The sequence below is a fragment of the Mustela putorius genome, unplaced genomic scaffold (genome assembly GCF_011764305.1).
Source record: "Mustela putorius furo isolate JIRA1106 unplaced genomic scaffold, ASM1176430v1.1 tig00003834_pilon_pilon_pilon, whole genome shotgun sequence".
Taxonomy (NCBI): domain Eukaryota; kingdom Metazoa; phylum Chordata; class Mammalia; order Carnivora; family Mustelidae; genus Mustela; species Mustela putorius.
This window is the reverse complement of record NW_025421987.1, coordinates 4648664-4667578: the sequence shown is the minus strand read 5'-3', so window position 1 is coordinate 4667578 and position 18915 is coordinate 4648664. Positions and strand designations below refer to the sequence as shown.

The 18915-nt window shown below is 39.1% G+C and overlaps 1 protein-coding gene across 5 annotated transcripts in view; it reads left to right on the top strand.

The window, feature by feature from the left end:
* The window catches only part of CXADR (CXADR Ig-like cell adhesion molecule), a 56403-nt gene that overhangs the window by 7039 nt on the left and 30449 nt on the right, over window positions 1-18915 (top strand). For all 5 annotated transcript variants that reach the window (XM_013044736.2, XM_013044735.2, XM_004770507.3 and 2 more), the window contains exon 2: window positions 16068-16234. In XM_013044736.2, coding sequence (XP_012900190.1) covers window positions 16068-16234 — 167 coding nt within the window. The remainder of the gene's footprint in view (window positions 1-16067; window positions 16235-18915) is intronic.

Sequence of the window (18915 nt, the reverse complement as noted above, 5' to 3'; positions counted from 1 at the left end):
ACTAATATTCTAGAATAATTGTTAGATTGGTATTGGAATTAGACTGGTTTCTGTTAAGAGTGTGCTGTGTTTCAGTAAAAAGAGGTAACCTTTTCTGTTGCTGGTTCCCTATCTTATTTTCTACCCAGCTCTTTTGGGGGGCTGAAATGACGAATTGTGGAATGCGAGGGAGTTGGGAAAACGTCACCCCGGCATGATGAAGTGGTCTGTTGCAGAAGCTGGTTCGAAGTTCATCGTTTGGTTTGGTGATCTCTTGGGGCTCCATTATTGGCATTGCTTTGTGGTCTGTTCACTCTGTTGAATCCATCACTGTCTCTGTGTAAAAATGTAAAAGAAGCTGAAAATGTTTTTACATTCAGTGGTGAAATGGTGACTTAGAGACAGTTTCTCTTTTGTGCTTTCCCACAGGCCTTTTCATTTTTTTTTTAACTTTTTTTTTTTTTTAAGATTTTATTTATTTGACAGAGAAAGAGAGAGAGAGCACAAGCAAGGGGAGCAGTAGAGGGAGAAGGAGAAGCAGGCTCCCCGCCGAGCAGGGAGCCCAACATGACTCGATCCCAGGACCCTACCCTAGGATCATGACCTGAGCTGAAAGCAGAGGCTTAACCATCTGAGCCACCCAGGCGCCCTCCCATGGGCCTTTTCTGTCACCTTCTTCCCTCACCTCATTGACTCACTCTTCCAGGTTTCTAATAAAGAGTTAGCCAATTAGAGTTTAAGCATTAAAGGCTTTAACTTTGACTCAGGAGTATTTGCAGTGTATTTTAATTAGCAGTGTGCTGTAGAAGAGAAGACTGTGGCCTGTCCTGTTGACAAAGAGAAGGTAGGCTAAGGGAGGAAGATAATAACAGTCTATTTTTAGGGTAGGTGTGAGATCATGGCATGGTTTAGTGTGTCTTTTGATAGTTGGTGAGAAAAAGGATTAACAGTCAAATTAACCAGTGTTAATTGGTTAACTGAGACAATGCAAATTTCCTTTGAAACTATTAAATCACTTTCATTATTTCAAAGGCATTTTACAAGTTGGAATGGGAATGACTTTGATTTCATTTACTTCCAAGAAATAAAAACACACTTCGATTACAGGTAACCAATTTTGGTTACTTTTTCACCATCCCATAGTGTAAATATATGTTCTGAGTGAGTTTTATTTTATTTTTTTTTTTAAAGAATTTATTTATTAATTTGACAGAAATCACAAGTAGACGGAGAGGTAGCCAGAGAGAGAGAGAGAGAGAGAGAGAGAGGGAAGCAGGCTCCCTGCCGAGCAGAGAGCCCGATGCGGGACTCGATCCCAGGACCCTGAGATCATGACCTGAGCCGAAGGCAGCGGCTTAACCCACTGAGCCACCCAGGCGCCCTCTGAGTGAGTTTTAAATGTTTCTCCAGAGGACTGGTAGTTTGGCTGCACAGATCACATGCTCTCAAGGAATCTCAAGAAACAGTGAACCAAATTCAGCCACATCTCTGTTGAATTGTTAGAGGACTGTAGCTGACTTTCAGTCTCACTTGGATTCCCCAGTGAACAGAGCTTTGAACTCTTGAATACCAGATGATTCCCATGGGGGTTTTCCCTGATGGGCCAGACAAAAACTTTTGAGAGTTGATGCCCTGGGTTGTTGTACAGTAAGAATTGAGAGGAATTACTTGGTTGTACAATGTGAAATCTGATACTTTTAGAAAGAACCTGGTAACTCTTGGCTAGAAAAGTGAATTGTACCTTTTTCCCCCTTAACATATATGTGTGTGTGTGTGTGTGTGTGTGTGTGTCCCCCCCTTAACATATATTTAACATATATATATATATATATATATTTTTTTTTCCAAAAAACTCAAGAACATTATACAAGTTTTAAATTTATATTTTGCCAAAAGTATCAATATATGCATTATTTATATAACTTCATCAGCGATGGAATTTGAATCAGTACTATAAACATGTAGCAGTCACTAAATCTAGATCATCACAGTGAACCAAAATGCACAGTTGTTACGATGTAATTTGCATGGGGTGGAGGGGGAAGCCCTCAAGTGGTGGGAGACTAGCCTGGGGACAAGCCAATTTCCCTGCTGAGATCATGATGGTAGCTGAAACCAACAGTCAGATGTTTAATAGATTGAGCCATGCAGGTGCCCCGATATAACTTATTTTTTAAGATAATTTTATAAGTGTCTCATTTGAATCTGCTCTTCTGACAACCTCTGGGTAGGAAGGATATTTTGTATTATTATCATTTATAGGAATTAGGGAACACAAGCATGGGCAGTGGAAGAGGATGAAGCAGGCGTCCTACCAAGCAGAGCCCAGTGTGGGGCTCCATCCCAGGACCTAAGCCAAAAGCAGGTATTTAACCACTGAGCCACCCAGGCACCCCGGGGTGATGGAATGTAGATGGAATTGGAGATCTTGGGCTCCTTAGCCCCAGCAGGTTGAACCTTGTGGAAATATTTGAGTCTATAGAGTTGTGAGACATTATAGTTCTTAAAGAATATATTTTGTTTAGCCCAGTATATACAAAATATCATTTCTGTATGTGATCAAATTAAACATTAATAAGATTTAAATTTTTTCCCTCATACTAAGTCTGGTTAGCCATGTTAAGTGCTCAGTAACCATGTGTGGCTGCAGCTAACCTTTTGGTCAGCAGAAGTCTAGAAATTGGGGCTTTAGTTCCAGTCACCTTCTAACATATCTAGTCTCTGAACATCCTACTAACTACAAAGTTATGGGTGTGATGTGCTCACGAGATAATTATAATTATTTGTATTACACAGTATTCCTGTTGGTAACAAGTTAAATAAGGTCTCTTGTTTCTTAGTTTCTTGAATTAATCAGATCATTTCTATTATGTACAAAATTATGTCAGTTGCCTTTATACAAGCTCTATACATTTACATTATAGGTGTGAGGGAGAAAAAAGTAATAGATGCACAAAAATTCACATTTTTAATTTGCCTCTGAGGGAAATAAATGCATTTATGGGAAGGTAGAAAATAAGGACAGACTGGCCCCTGTTGACGGTTGCTAGGGAAATTTGAATTCACTTTGGGATATTAGAAAGAAATTACTGGGAGATTGAGGCAGTCAAGTTAGACATGCTTACAACAGGGGTGATTTTCTTATTGTAATCAACCCTTTCTTTATTACCTTCAGAATTTTCCATAAGGAGGTAATATTTACTCATTTTGCTCTTTTATCTATTTCTTTGCTTTCTAATTTTCTGTGATCTCATCTTTATTAAGACACTTTACCTGAGTTTTGTTTTGTGTATGTGTGTTAGCTTTGCTTTTTGCCAGTTACTTTTACTATTCCGTGTTAATTAAAGGAAGAGAACCTGGGGCTTTTATGAGCAGGAACCTTTGGGCCTCACCACCCTCTACCCCTCTTCTGGTTACTTAAAAACCAGAATTTCTTCTGTAATCCAGGGTTCCCTGGTCAGAGCTCAGTTCTGTCTCTGACATGGATTTATCTTACAGGCCAGTTTCTTCGCTCCTGCTCATGGACTGTAGTGTACAACTATGTACATTAGCGAGACCTTATTGTACCAAATGTGGCTAGACTTTTTTTTTTTTTTTTTTTTTTTTGTAAAGGCCATTTATAAAACATTGGGACATTATATTTTTAACAAAAACAGAAGTAACCTTTGTCTTTAACTCCTTCAGCTCTTTCACATTTCTTTGAAAGTAAACCTTTTAGGAGCACCTGGCTGGTTCAGTGGGTAGAGCATGCAACTCTTAATCTTAGGGTCATGAGTTTGAGCCCTATTTTGAGGGTAGAGTTTACTTCAAAAAAATTTAAGAATTAAAGAAAAGTAAACCATTTCTCTGAAGTATGACATACATAGAGAAGCACAAAGTTGAAAGCATTGTTTACAAGTAAACAGGTAAGAGAGTTTTCACAAAGCAGAAACATTTGTTTAATCTCACCCTGATCAGGAAGTAGAATATATGCCACATTTCTCATTTGAAAACAATCCTTCAGGGGCACCTGGGTGGCTCAGTTGGTTAAGTGGCTGCCTTCGGCTTGTGGCTGCCTTCGGCTTCGGTTGTGGTCCTGGGATTGAGCCTCGCATCCCCGCATTGGGCTCCCTGCTCCCTCACCTGCCTGTTTCCCTTGCTTGTGCACACTCTCTCTTTGTCAAATAAATAAGTGAATCTTTAAACAAACAAAAAAACCCTTCCTTGACCACACATCACACTTACTACTTTCCTTCTACCCTTGAGACCCAAGTTCCTCAAAACAGTGGTCACTTCTGTTTCTCCTCACACATCTCAAGTTCACAGCTTTTCCTAGCAACTTTCCAACTCTCTTCTGATTTCTAACTATGTAGATTCACTATATTAACACTATATAAATGGAATTTTACAGTCTGTGTTTTTTGTCTTTTACTTACCACATTAGAAATATTATTGATTTTGTGTAGCTGTAGTCCGTTCATTTGCCTTGCTATATGGGATTCTGTTGTGTGACTGTATCACAATTGATTTACCCAGCTTATTACTAATGGACTTTTTCCCAATTTTTTGCTATTGTGAAAAATGCTGCTTTGTCATTCTCATTCTTGTGTTTCAGTGCAAATGCGTACACATTTCCCTACCTGTCAATGGGGTTCCAAAGGTAATACCTATGTTTAGCTTTAGTTGAAATTGCCAAGCAGGTTTCCAAAATTGAGGTGCCAGTTGATACTCCCACCAATAGAGTATGAGAGTTTCAGTTGTTCCACATCCTCCTCGGGGTCTTTTTTCATTCTGGCTATTCTGGTGGGTGTTTAGTGCCATATCATTTTTTTAAAAACATCCTAATGATGGAAGTTTTCAAATATATAAAATGAAAAATGGTACGATAAAGCTCAGCTTCATCAACTATGAACTTGTACCATTTGGATCCATGATCCCATTCTGTAATCCTCCACTTTCTTTCCCATTCGTCTTCACAGATAGTTCAGACTTGAAACTGTCTCTAGAAACCCTCTACCTATGTTTTTTCTGCCTCTTTTATTCCAAGTAAATGCTGTATGCCTCCTTTGTTAGAGAAGAAAAATAGAGGCTATCAGTTACAAATTCCCTTAATTTCTTGTACCTCCGGATATAAGCTTATCCATAATTGTACCCGTCTCTCGTGTACTTTCCTTCATTCTTATCTATTAATTAGTTAATTAATTTATTTTATGGTTCACTTATTTATTTTGGAGAGAGAGAGAAAGCACATTTGCACATGAGCTGGGGGAGGAGCAAGGGGAGGAGAAGAGAGAGAATCTCCCACAGACTCTCCCATGAGTGTCGAGTCCCATGTGGGGATCCATCTCACAACCCTGAGATCATTCGTGACCTGAGCCAAAATCAAAAGTCCGACACATAACTGAATAACTGACTGAGCCACTCAGGCAACCCCCTCTATTCTTTTTTTTTTTTAATTTTATTTTACTTGTTTATTTGACAGACACAAGTAGGCAGAGAGGCAGGCGGGGGCGGGGGGGCAGGCTCCCTACCAAGCAGACAGCCTGATGCGGAGGCTCGATGCCAGGCCCCTGAGATCACAACCCGAGCTGAAGGCAGAGGCTTAACCCACTGAGCCACCAAGGCACCCCCACCCCTTCTATTCTTATTTAAAGTTGTCTTGTTTACTATTTTCTAGCATCTTTCTTTTGTGGGGTGTCAATCCTTCAGTCTCTGAGTTTTCTGCTGTAGGTATTTTTTTTTTTTTTAAAGATTTTATTTATTTATTTGACAGAGAGAAATCACAAGTAGATGGAGAGGCAGGCAGAGAGAGAGAGAGAGGGAAGCAGGCTCCCTGCTGAGCAGAGAGCCCGATGCGGGCCTCGATCCCAGGACCCTGAGATCATGACCTGAGCCGAAGGCAGCGGCTCAACCCACTGAGCCACCCAGGCGCCCTGCTGTAGGTATTTTTAAACCTCTTTCATTCTATTTGCTCTTTTCTTTTGACTCGTATAAACATGCGCTACATTTCTTATTTCAAAACAACACTTCCTTGACCCCCAATCACCCTGTACCACTTTCCTCCTATACCCTTGAGAGCCAAGTTCCTCAAAAACAGTAGTCGCTTCTGTCTCTGCTCATACATCTCAACCTCTGTAGACAGATACATCCCATTGCAACTCCCCAGAGCCATCACTAAATCAGATATGATCTATGTCACTAGTTGTGCTCTTTTTTCAAACATAGTAGATACATTTCAGAGTCATTTGTTTATATAACGTATTTTGAGTTTTTCTTGTATGGAAGGCACTGCTAAATGTGAGGGATAAAAGATTAAAAAATAAAAAAATAAAAAATAAAAAAAAGATTAAAAAATACCTTCTCAACAGTCGTAGCTTATGTCCTAGTAGAAGTGATAAGCTTGTAAGATGACAGTGAATTGCCATGTTAGATACTGTTTATTGAAAGATGATACCGAGGGGCACCTGGATGGCTCAGTGGGTTAAGCCTCTGCCTTTGGCTCAGGTCATGGTCCTGGGGTCCTGGGATCAAGCCCCGCATAGGGCTGTCTTCTCCGTGGGGAGCCTGCTTCCCCCTCTCTCTGCCTGCCTCTCTGCCTACTTGCAACCTCTGTCTGTTAAATAAATAAATAAAATCTTTAAAAAAAAAAAAAGAAAGAAAGATGATACCGAGTTGTGTTGGAACTGTTCTAAAAGCTTTTCATACATTCTTTTATTTAATTCTTACACTGGAGTAGGCATTATTACTGTTAATATTAGGAGAAAAACACTGATTTAAAAAGGCTGGAAATTGGCCTATAGCTAAGCAGTTAGTGAGCTCAGTATGAATTTGAACCCAGATCTGACTTTGGAGCCCATGCTATTAATGGATAGAACTGCTTCCATAATTCAGTATGCTAATGTGTCAGAAATGAATGTCTGCACATGTAAGGGAGCTCCAGGAACTGCTGCTTACTGCCCTTGAGTTGTGGAAGAAGGGGAGGAGATGGATGTCAGGGAAAGACTTCCTGTTGGTTGATTGTCTAAAATTAGGACTTAGATCTGAAATAGATATTTTAGTTCAACACCCTTAATTTATGTGTGAGCCCTAAAGTAGCAACAATGTCCAGAATGATAGTGGGTTTTGTTGTTGTTTGTGACAGATGACAGATTCCTAGTCTGGTACTTATTTTCCTCTTAAAAAAATTTCACCCAGGGGCACTTGTCTGGCTCCGTCCCTAGAGTGATGCTGCAGCTCTTGTTCTTGGAGTTGTAAATTCAAGCCCCACATTGGATGTAGAGATTACCTAAAAATAAAGTTAAAAAGCAAAACAAAAACAGATAAAGATTCACCCAAATACCTGAACCATGTGCTACCTAAAATTCCTTCTCCTTAGAAGTTGAGTACAGCAGAGGAAAAGTGTGTATACTAAACCCTCCTCCACTCACGGTGATTGGAGTAGGGTCTACAACCTCCTGGTGATTCATAGTGCTATTTATTTATTTAAAATATTTATTTATTTATTTATTTGTCAGAGAGAGAGAGAGCGCGCACAAGCTGGGAGAGCAGCAGGCAGAGGGAGAAGCAAGCTCCTCCCCACTGAGCAAGGACCCCATATACTGGCCTAGATCCCAGGAGCTGGGATTGTGACCTGAGCAGAAGGCAGCTGCTTAACCTACTGAGCCAGGTGTCCCCATAGTGATTTTTAAAGCAAGATCTCTGTGTTCAAGGGTGTTTACTGGTGAACTTCTACTTACAGGATCAATGAGGCTTGTATCTTGCTCCGCATAGTGGCTTAGATACCTCTCAGTATCTCTTTCTTCATTGTAAAATGGGGTAATGGTCATACCTCCTTTAGAGTTATGAGAATTTAGAGTTAATATATATACACTTTGGAAAAGTGCCTGACACATAATAAGCACCCAGTCATTGTTACTGTTTGTTGTTAAGATAATGATTTCCCCCGATTCCATCTCTGTTTACTTCCTGGACACCTGTGGGGAGCAGGGAGCTTGGAATTTGCATTTAAAAAACTGCATAGAAGAGCATAGAAGTCCATTTAATGTCATTTCTCATTCTTATTAACTTACCTAACTATAAGTCTTATTTCCTTAGCTCTGAGTACATATTAACCCACTGTACTGGGTACCCCACATGGGAATTAAACAAGCAAAACCTCTAAAGCAAAGGGCATAATTTCTACCGTCCTCTAAGTGTTTTTCATCTCTCTCCCAGCAATATGGAAAGGCCTAGTTGGAGTACTTAACTATAACATTAACATACTTAAAATGGTTTTTTTTTTTTTTTTTCCTTTCTAGAAACACTCACTATTTAGGTGACTTTTATAAATTGCTAATCCCAAAGCAACTTCCTGGTGAGAAGGAAAGTTGCCGCAGGTTGCAGGGAGGGTCCAGGAAATGATCTAAATAGCATGGCAGTTGCATTTTTTTTTTATAAGATTTTTTATTTATTTATTTGACAGAGAGAGATCACAAGTAGGCAGAGAGAGGCAGGCAGAGAGAGAGAGAGGAGGAAGCAGGCTCCCTGCTGAGCAGAGAGCCCGATGCGGGACTCGATCCCAGGACCCTGAGATCATGACCTGAGCCGAAGGCAGCGGCTTAACCCACTGAGCCACCCAGGCGCCCCGGCAGTTGCATTTTTTAAAAGCATTTCTATTTCTATTATTTTTATTTTTTAAAGTAAACTCTGCACCCAGTAGGAGGCTCGAATTCAGACTCTGAGATCAAGAGTCACTTACTCTACTGACTGAGCAGCCAGGTGCCCTGGCAGTTGCATTTTTGCAGTTATTGGAATATCCTAGAGACTTGATGGCTAACACAGGCATCTGTAGTATTTGTTATCAGTTACACACAACAGAATTACACTTGTCCTGATCAACATGTCCCTTAAACGGGTCAGTTCCTGATTTACCCAGTTTGTTTCTTAACATTAAAATAGTAATTTTCTTTGACATTTCTCAAAAGGAATTAGTACCAAGTAAATTATAACCACTGATGATTAAGGTCATCATAATGTAGCCGTTCCCAAGAAATCAAAGAAATATGCAAGACTTTCGGAATGCAAATTTAAATTCTTTTTTTCCCTAGTCTTTCCCCCCTTTTTTGTTAATATCTTTGGAATGACTCCAGATATTTTGAGAAACCATGCATCAGTATGTAGTATTTTTTTATTTTTGTTTCGTGTTTTAAGGGTAGTTGAAAAAATAGGACAAGTAAGTTTTCTTCAGCTACAGTTGTGATTTCAGAATGTTTACAAATAGGTTTCTTTTAAAATTTTTCTTGATGTCCAGTTTCTCTCATTTTAATGTAACTATATTTAAAGTTGTTTACATGTTAATTTCTTAATCAGATTTGCTAATATTTCTTGTAACGTGAGCATTAAATTAATAAACATCAGTCTTTGCTCCTATCAGTACATGATCAGGTTTGTTCAGCTTTTTCTGAGCTCTATCTCCTGTATGGGATCGTTGTTCCGTTCCTTTGCTCTCCTGGATTCATGGTCTCCTGTGGCCCTCCTTCTTAGGCTTTTCCCACAAGGACTGATAGGCTTTGTGTCCCTTTAATCACCACCTCTTTCATACAGTTCCTTCATCTTCCCTCTACTCTGTGCTCTGCTCTCCACTTAAAGTCTATCAGTTTTGGCCAACACCAGGTCTGGGGGAGGTTTTTTGTTTTATTTTTAATATTTTAATAAATTTAATTATTTCTTATTTTAGAGAGAGAGCGGAAGAAAGTGTGAGCAGAGGGAGGGGCAGAGGGAGAGGGAGAAAATTTTCTAGCAAACGGCCCGCTGAGTGCAGAGCCTGCCTCTGGGCTCCCATCTCAGGACCCTGAGATTATGACCTGAGCCAAATCAGGAGTTGGGCTATTAACCAGCTGAGCCACCCAGCTCAGTGCCATATGAAGCTCCAGGCTCCCAGGAACCTGGTATCATGACCTGAGCCAAAGGCAGATGCTTAATGGCTGAGCCACCCAAGTGCCCCTTTAGTTTCATCTTTAATAGAGAAAGGTCTCAAGTGATTTTCACCTACTTTTAGCTCCATTAAAACTTGTTAATTTTTCTCTGTTTTGAAATAGACCATCTTTCATCTCTGTTCCTTCTCTGATAAGAAGCTACTTGTGCCTATGAGCTGTGGGGTTTTTTTTTTTCCTTTTCTTTCTCTCCTTCCTTCTGTCCTTTCTTAGCTGAGTCTTTGACTTTGAAATCAAATGTGAAATGTTCACAGGAGGTACAGAGTAGGAAGGACACACGGTAAAGTAGCAATTTCAGTAAAGGAGGAAAAGTGCTTATGATGGAGTCCTCATCAGCTGCACGAGGTGTACATGGAGGGCATCTAATTCAGTTTTGGGCACAAGGAATTAATCCATGTTTGGGCACAAAGAATGGCTCCCAGAAGAAGTGCCTGGACTCAGTGATCTTTAAAATCCCTGTGCATATGCCATCACTGGTCAGACTTCACATTTAGTACCTTTTGTTAGAGGTAAAAACAGGAAAAATAAGTTCGAGCTATTCTGTTTTGTTTCCCAAGTGATAGAACAACAGAAAACCTTTCTCTTCTCAGCAAGTTTGTTAAAAGCTTCTGGTTTTCTGACCTAATACAGTTAAATTTGTGGTTTTTTTCCTCCCTACCTAATTTTATTTACAGTTAGGCAGAGAGGCAGGCAGAGAGAGAGGAAGGGAAGCAGGCTCCCTGTGGTTTTTCGATCCCAGGACCCTCATGACCTGAGCTTTGAGCCACCCAAGCGCCCTGATGTTCTCTATTCTTAAGACTTTACTTACTCAAAACATAATTGAAATTTCTCACATTTACATTTTTCTCACTTTAAGTCAGCCATAAAGTTTGATGAGCACTTTCTATTTTCCAGTGATTTTAAGGTTGCAAGGAGGAAAAGATACCTGAAGACCATCCAGGTCAATGGGTAACTTAAACTTGAAGGAGTCTGTTAAAAAGATCAAAGCAGGTCCTTAGTTCAAAACGTTGCCTTCCTGCTAGAGGAATAGAGTCTTCAGTTATCTTCATTTCTTCTTTGTTCTTAGGGCAGAAACAGATCTTCCATGTTTGGTAGGAGATGACAACATCAAGGCTAAAAACATACTTTGATGAGCTGATGTCATTTTGATGCTCCAGTAGACGTCAGACTGGGCAGAAGAGAACTCTGAAGATTCAAGTGTTTGAAATTTGAAGATTAAAAAAAAAGCAAGCAGAAAACTGGGAGATGTTATTTCACTCACTGCCATAATTAGTTGTGATTTAGTATGTTTAGTTGCATAATCAGTGCTGAGCACTTATTAACTGGATTTTGCAGACTGGGAGTTCATGGTGTTCTACATATTTTATCATACTGAACATAAATTTAAGTGAAATTATAAGATTTGTTATTTGATTTAGTTTTCAGGCCATGTTTGAATCTGCAAGTAGTTTGCAGTTTAAATTCTCACTTAATTTGCTGCATAAATAGAATTGTGCAGCACCTATTAGGAAAGAATCCCCAGAGACACTGCGTGGAACTGAGTGTCAGCCTTTTGTCTCCTACAATTTGTGACTGTTGCTTACTTCAACACTTGAAAAACTGTGCCTCTGTGCAAAGAGCCCCTTTGGTGTTGCTAGGAAACCCAATAACTGTTTTGTACAATCTTGAGATTTTAATTCATTTCTAGTGCAACACTTTGAAGAACAATTGAATGTTTTAAACATTTTTTTAAAAAAAGAAATGCTGAAAGCCATTTAAAAACCCGTTTATTTATTTATTTATTTATTTATTTTAGCAGTACACACATTAAAAGCAGAAATGGGCAGTCACCTTTCTTAAAATCTCAGTTCTCAAAAACTAACTGCTCTCAACAGTTTGGGATATATCTTTGCAGATAATTTTTATACATATGTAACTGTTTCTAAGGTAGTGTTTTAAGATAAAAGTAATTTTTATGTGTCAAAGAATGAAAGATACTATCATTAAAATTGAGTTGCATTTTATTCTAATGACTGTGCAGTAGAAGTACAGAGAGCCTGGTTAGGAGTAATTGAATATGTACACATTTAGATACTTGTTGTCATTTACCTTTTTTTATTTTATAAAATGAAAATTCAAAAAGCACAGAGGAACCAGAAAGTTTTAAATTTTTTAAAAGAAAATTTCATTTTCTTGTGTATTCTGGCTTGATATTTTTGAGCTATGTCTTCATTCATTTTGGAATAGAATTTTCATTCTGGGGTTTACTCAGATTGTTCTTACCTTAATACATAAAGTATCAATACCCAGACAAACTAAATGGAAGTAACAACTTGTAGTAGCCATGGAAAGGAGGTCTTCAAGTAGCAGGAACAACTTCTGGTAGATTAATACTCTTTTTCAACCTTTATAAAACTGATCAAATTTATAATCTAGTCACCAGTTCTTTTCTACTAATGTGCATGGAACTACAACAGGAGATAGAGGGAGCCACAAAAATTTTCAAACCCTTTTGGAGCTAATGATTTAAATCAGGACGTGGAATTTTAAAATTTACTTAAAAATACAAGGTATGGGAAGAAGATAAGCTCATCTACATCTAGAACACATGACAAAACCTTGGAGGCTACCTAAGTCAACTTCACAATAAAGCTTATAAAAAAAAAAAAAAAAAAAAAAAACCAAGATAGTATATACTCAGTATATAGTATATAGTATATAGTATATTAGTATATACTAATAAGTGCCAAATGGGTGATCGGGTAGCAGAAAGTAAAGTACTGTGAATGTTTGTAGGAAAACAGAAAGAAAAATCACCGTAGGTTAGAGAGGCAGGAGAATGCCTAAGTGAATGAGGTAGGAATTGGAACTGAGTTTATCAGAAAGGATAGAAAGTATTTATTCAGAGGATTGGATATTAATTCAGGAGGAACACTTGAGATTATACACATAAATACCAAATTATAATTTTAAATAGAATTGTGGACATAAAACGGAGATTGGAATAGTAATGGACCTTTTTTTAGGATATTAAATAGTCCATTTGGGCTGAATCAGTGGGTTTGGATGGTCTGTCAACAGTCTTTGCTGTGTAACAAACCAACCCAAACTCTAGAGGCTTAAAGCAAAAAAATTTGGGTGTTGCTTCATGATCCTGTGGGTTCCCAGTTTAGGCCAGGCTGAGGTGGGAAGTTCTGGTAGCTCATGGGGCTACAGGCCTCTGGTCTAGAACTGGGGCTGGAGATTGTAGGGTAGCTGTTGAACACCTCTGTTCTCTCCTGCTTGGTTTGGTCTCTCTGTGGCAGGGGTCTGAGGAGGGTGAGTGTGGGAGCAGCAGTGTCACTTGAGGTCTCACCTTGGAACTCAGCAGCAATACTCAGACTATATTCTCTTGGTCAGAGTTAGGCAGCCTCTGATTTAAGGGAGCAGTCTTGTGTCCAGTTTCGATCCGCTATTTGAGAAGTGCACTTAAATGTGATTAAAAGCTTATAATGGTGCTTGAATTATAAATGGTTTGAATGTAATTTCTTTCATTCTCAATCTATTAGCTTCAACTTTATTAACATTTTATTACACGTGACAGTCAATATGTATTACCCTTTCTTGAGGATAATGAAAGGATCTTGGGATGGCTAATCATTTAATTCTTCATTTTGGTTTGGTCTGTTGGGATTTATTATTTGAAAAACAACCTCAAAATCATCAATTATGGAGAATTAGGACTTGATTTACTTACTCTTAATTTTTCTGCAAGATGTTAGTATTTTGGTGGCAGCAGGGGAAGGAAAGGGGAGAGAGACAGGTCCTCAGTACCGTAGTCTCAGTGCTTAGGGCTTCTTCCAGGCCATCCTCTGGCTCTGCAAGGCAGTGTTGGGTGATGGGGAGGACCAAGTGAATGACCATTTGAGACTAAGGTTCTGCATACAGAAAATGTTGGATTATCTCAAGGAAAACAGATGTGGCAGACAAGTGCTATGCAAACCTTCTAGTGTAAATATTTTAAAATATAAGTTTTGTGTGGTAGTTTATTTACATACTAAATTTATATTTTATATCAAATAGTTGACTTTTTCAAACTTTCATCTTATAAGATATACATAGTAAACCTATTTTTATATGTGAATTGATATGAATAGAATTGCTTTTCTCTTGAAAAACAAAATATGAAAGGATTATAAACTATTTTTTCTCGGATATATCCAGAAACTACCATTATGCCTGTACCCTACTTTTACCTTTTTTTGCATGTAAATGATACTAGTTTTGTTATAGTAAACCATCAACAGCAAAGAGGAGGCTTATTGTTCAGTTCTTATAAAGATACAGTGGATTTAAACCATCTTTAAAAGACTCAGTCAGAAGAATCTTGGAATTTTTGGACCTCAGGACATCTTATTTTGGTTTTTATTTACTTTTCAAATATTGCCATTCAGCATTTATTCTCTGTGATCTAAGTAGAAATTTTATAGAATACAGATTCCAGAATAAGTAACGGAATTTTAAGATATCTTTTTAATAATAATATGATGGACTTTTTCAGAAGAGAGATTGGAAGGGATGAACAGTGAGAAAAGTCTTAAAGATAATAATTAAGTCAACTACTTGATAAATTCAAAAATACCTAAATGGATGGCATTTTTTCTCTTTGAGTTGTCATCAGATTTATTGCTTAGAAATATATTTTTTTTATTTAAAGATTTTATTTATTTATTTGACAGACAGAGATCACAGGTAGGCAGAGAGGCAGGCAGAGAGAGAGGAGGAAGCAGGCTCCCTGCTGAGTAGAGAGTCCGATGCGGGGCTCGATCCCAGGACCCCAGGATCATGACCTGAGCCGAAGGTGGAGGCTTTAACCCACTGAGCCACCCAGGTGCCCCTGCTTAGAAATATTTTTAAGGGGCAACTGGGTGGCTCAGTTGGTTAAGCGTTTGACTCTTTAAAAAAAAAAAAAAAAAAAAGGCATCTGACTCTTGATTTCATCTCAGGGTCCTGAGATTGAGAAAGATAAGTCCCAGGTCAGGCACTGGGCCTGAAGCCTGAGTCTGTCTCTCCTTCCCCCCTCCCCATCGCTCAGTTCTCTCTCTCTCTCAAAAAAAAAAAAAAAAGTATTTTTAAGCATTCAGTAAAAATTATAGAATCTAATAAAGATTTATTTAACATAGGCTCTTTGCTCAGTGTAGGACTTAAACTCATAACTCTGAGATTAAGAGCCCATGCTCTATTGATTGAGCCAGCTGGGCCCCTCTAATTTAATAAAAATTTAGAATTAAAGAAACCTGGGTAGAAAACCCATCAAGATTCCAGATGAATGGATAAAGATGGTGTGGTGTGTATACACATACATACATACATATATCTGTACAATTTGCAATGATGTGGATGGAACTAGAGGGTATTATGCTAAGTGAAATTAGTCAATCAGAGAAAGACAGTTATCATATGATCTCACTGATATGTGCAATTTGAGAAATAAGGCAGAGGATCATAAGGGAAGAGAGGGAAAAATGAAACAAAATGAAACCAGAGAGGGAAACAAATTCTTAATCTCAGGAAACAAATTGAGGGTTTCTGCAGTGGAGGGGTTTGGGATGGGTGGGTGGGTGGGTGGGTGATGGACATTGGGGAGGGTATGTGTTGTGATGAGCACGGTGAATTGTGTAAAACAGATGAATCACCCACCTGCACCCCTGAAACAAATAATACATTATATGTTAATAATAAAAAAAGAAAGAAAACCTGTCAAAATCCATCAGCATGTGCCCCAGTAGAAAGAGTTACCAGTGTGTCTGGCACTGTGACAAGTAGGAATTAATGTAGCCCTGAGTTAGTACAATATAACTGACCTTTTAGAGACTCTAGCTAAGTTCAGTTTTAAACATCTGCTTGAATATAGGATACCCTCTACTAATAGAAACTTGTATCTCATATGATGTTGGGAGATTCACAATGCTCTTAAAGGAAATTGTATCAAATAAGATGATACTAATATTGGCATTCCATTTCTACAAAGGCACAAACTGAAAACTGGGGACCACTGAGCTTGAACCGCATCACTCTGGACACAAATCACATCCTGTTCTACTGAACGGCCGGGGTGTGGTGAGCGTGCTGCCAGCCTAACAGTGGATACTTAATCCCTGTGCGTGTTTCTTTCTCCAGATTTCACCAGCAGTTTGAGTATCACTACTCCTGATCAGATGATTGAAAAGGCCAAAGGAGAAACTGCTTATTTGCCATGCAAATTTACCCTTAGTCCAGAAGACCAGGGACCACTGGACATCGAGTGGCTGCTATCACCAGCTGATAATCAGAAGGTGGATCAAGTGGTAAGTTCGCTAAATGCTTGCTCACTTAGTAGATGTCCGTTGAACTTCTTAGGTGTCCATCACTGTGCTGGTCACACAGGCAGAGGTGGGGACTATGTAGTAAACCCCAGGCTTCTCTGTCTTGTGGTCTGGGTGAGGAAGGCAGTCACTGTGATATAAAGTGAGGACATGCATGTAATGGATGAAATGGTTAAGTGGCCTAAGATTATTTTTTTAAGGTTTTATTTATTTGATAGAGAGAGATCACAAGGCAGGGACTTGTGGCAGAGAGGCAGAGAGGCAGGCAGAAAGTGGGTGGGGAAGTAGGCTCCCTGCTGAGCAGAGAGCCCGATGTGGGGCTCGATCCTAGGACCCTGGGACCATGACCTGAGCCTAAGGCAGAGGCTTTAACCCACTGAGCCACTCAGGCACCCCTGGCCCAAGATTTCTTAGTGAGGGCTTTAAGGAAGAAGAGGAGCTTAGGAATGTTCTGAAAATCTGGAGTTGGACATGAGTCAGGGAGTGGTAGGAGGAGGGTATGTGGAGAAGGCTTGATAGATAGCATGGTAGGAATATACATCATGTGTTAGGGGACAGCAAGTAAGCAAGACTTGGTGAAGAATTAGAATTCAACTTTTTGTTTTTTGTTTTACTTTTTCATTTTTTTTTTTAAAGAATTCTTTTTTTTTTTTTTTTAAAGATTTTATTTATTTATTTGACAGAGAGAGATCACAAGTAGGCAGAGAGGCAGGCAGAGAGAGAGAGGAGGAAACAGGCTCCCTGCCAAGCAGAGAGCCCGATGCGGGACTCGATCCCAGGACCCTGAGATCATGACCTGAGCCGAAGGCAGCGGCGTAACCCACTGAGCCACCCAGGCGCCCAAGAATTCATTTTTTAACACAAGGATTCTCTTACCAGTATAAGAGTCATCGAGTGTAACAGTGTCATGCAAATACATATTTACAACAGTCTGTTTTCCATATTCTTCAAGTTAAATATCCTGAATAATTTCTTAAAAAGCAAAACAAAATCTTCATAGCAAAACAATTTATAAAGTATTTAATCTAAAAAATGAAATAGCAAAATACTGTTATAGAAATTTTCTTAATTATGAAGTATTCAGTATTATTAAGTATTAATTTAATTTAGTTTACTTTAGTTAAACTAATAGTTGACCGTAGCAGGGGACTGGGCTGGAGAAGTTAGCCATCCTTGCTCCCTGTGTGATCTCTTTAGTCAGCAAACAGTGACCATGTGCTATGCACTTAACATATGCTGGGAAGTGTTTTATAGATTTTAATAATATATTGTTTTGTAAGCCTTAAAACACCCTAAAATGAGAATTTTTATGCATGTGAAGAATAGGAAATGGAGGCCCAGGGTCACACAGCTGGCAACAGATGCAGATGGGGTTTGAGCTGAGGTCTCTCTAGCTTCCTACTGCACTTTATGGCCCCTGGCTCCATCCCACACTGCTGCCTCCCGTGTGTCATACGCCTCTGTCTTCCTGTAAAATAGGAAAAAGACACCCTCCTCTCATGGTTGTGATGAGAATGCAGAAGGATTTTATAAGCTTAAAAGTCCTGTAAAAATTAATTCAGTGCCAAGTCCATAAACATACCAAGTCAGATAGATGGGGTTTACATCTTAGCTGTGGGGCTCTGCAAAAGTTGGTGTGTGAGAGCCACTGCTGCCTCAGGGGCTGCGGGGTGAAACGCGGACGGCGCTGCACCATCCTTGCGGTGTTGCGAAGAGGAATCAGAATTGCCTGGTCCATGTTAGTTCTCTGTCGCATGACTGCATTTGTGGTGCTGTTTTCTTGGGAAAATACTAAGAGAGTTTACAAAACTAACAGTGAGGACGCATCTTGTCAGACTCATTAAAAAGCTGCTGAAGTGTGTTTATAGCACAATGAGGGATTGAGTATAGAAGACTGAACAAGGGAGTCACTAGTTCAGTGCGGAGGACGATAGGACAGCCTCGTTTGAGTCAGCCCTAGACCTTTCAACTGCTGCTTTTATTTACTTAGCAAACTGGTATTGAGTGCAGACATTTAATATATAAATTTTAAAATCTAGTGGACAAAGGGTGGGATTAGCATCACAAGGGGTGATGATACCGAAAAGAACCCAAGTCCCTGCCATCAAGAAATTCCTGCAGAGGACACTGATGTCCTGGTTTTACTGCCCATAATTAACATCTTAGATAAAAATTACTTTCAGGATGTAGACTAGTCATGTTCTCTGATTATTACTTGAGTTTGGTGCCGCTGCTCTTTGACCCTTAGGTCCAAGATGACCAGATGACCAGAATGAAGGATTTCATTAGCAAGTGTGAAAAAATTATCAAGTATGTTAATTTGGGTGATAGAGATGACTATTGTAATTCTGCTCCAAGCCAAGTTTAACACAGAATTTTATTTTCCCTCTAAATTTAGCCTTTAGTTATTTCCATTAAAGCTTATAACAGTGGCCCAGAAAACTCAGTGGAATTAGAAAGGGGTCTTTGCTCTTTGCCTCAGAAGACTAGTTGAAAGGTCCTGTTACCCTGGGCACATATATCCCCGAGGTTTAAAACTTTGTCTTTTAGAGTCTAGAACCCTCAAGGGCCTCTGACTTTGTATTAAGATTAAAAAAAAAAAAAAAATGTTGTCTTTTTTGTTGTTGTTAGAGTCCACCTGTAAATTACCACAAGCATTTTTT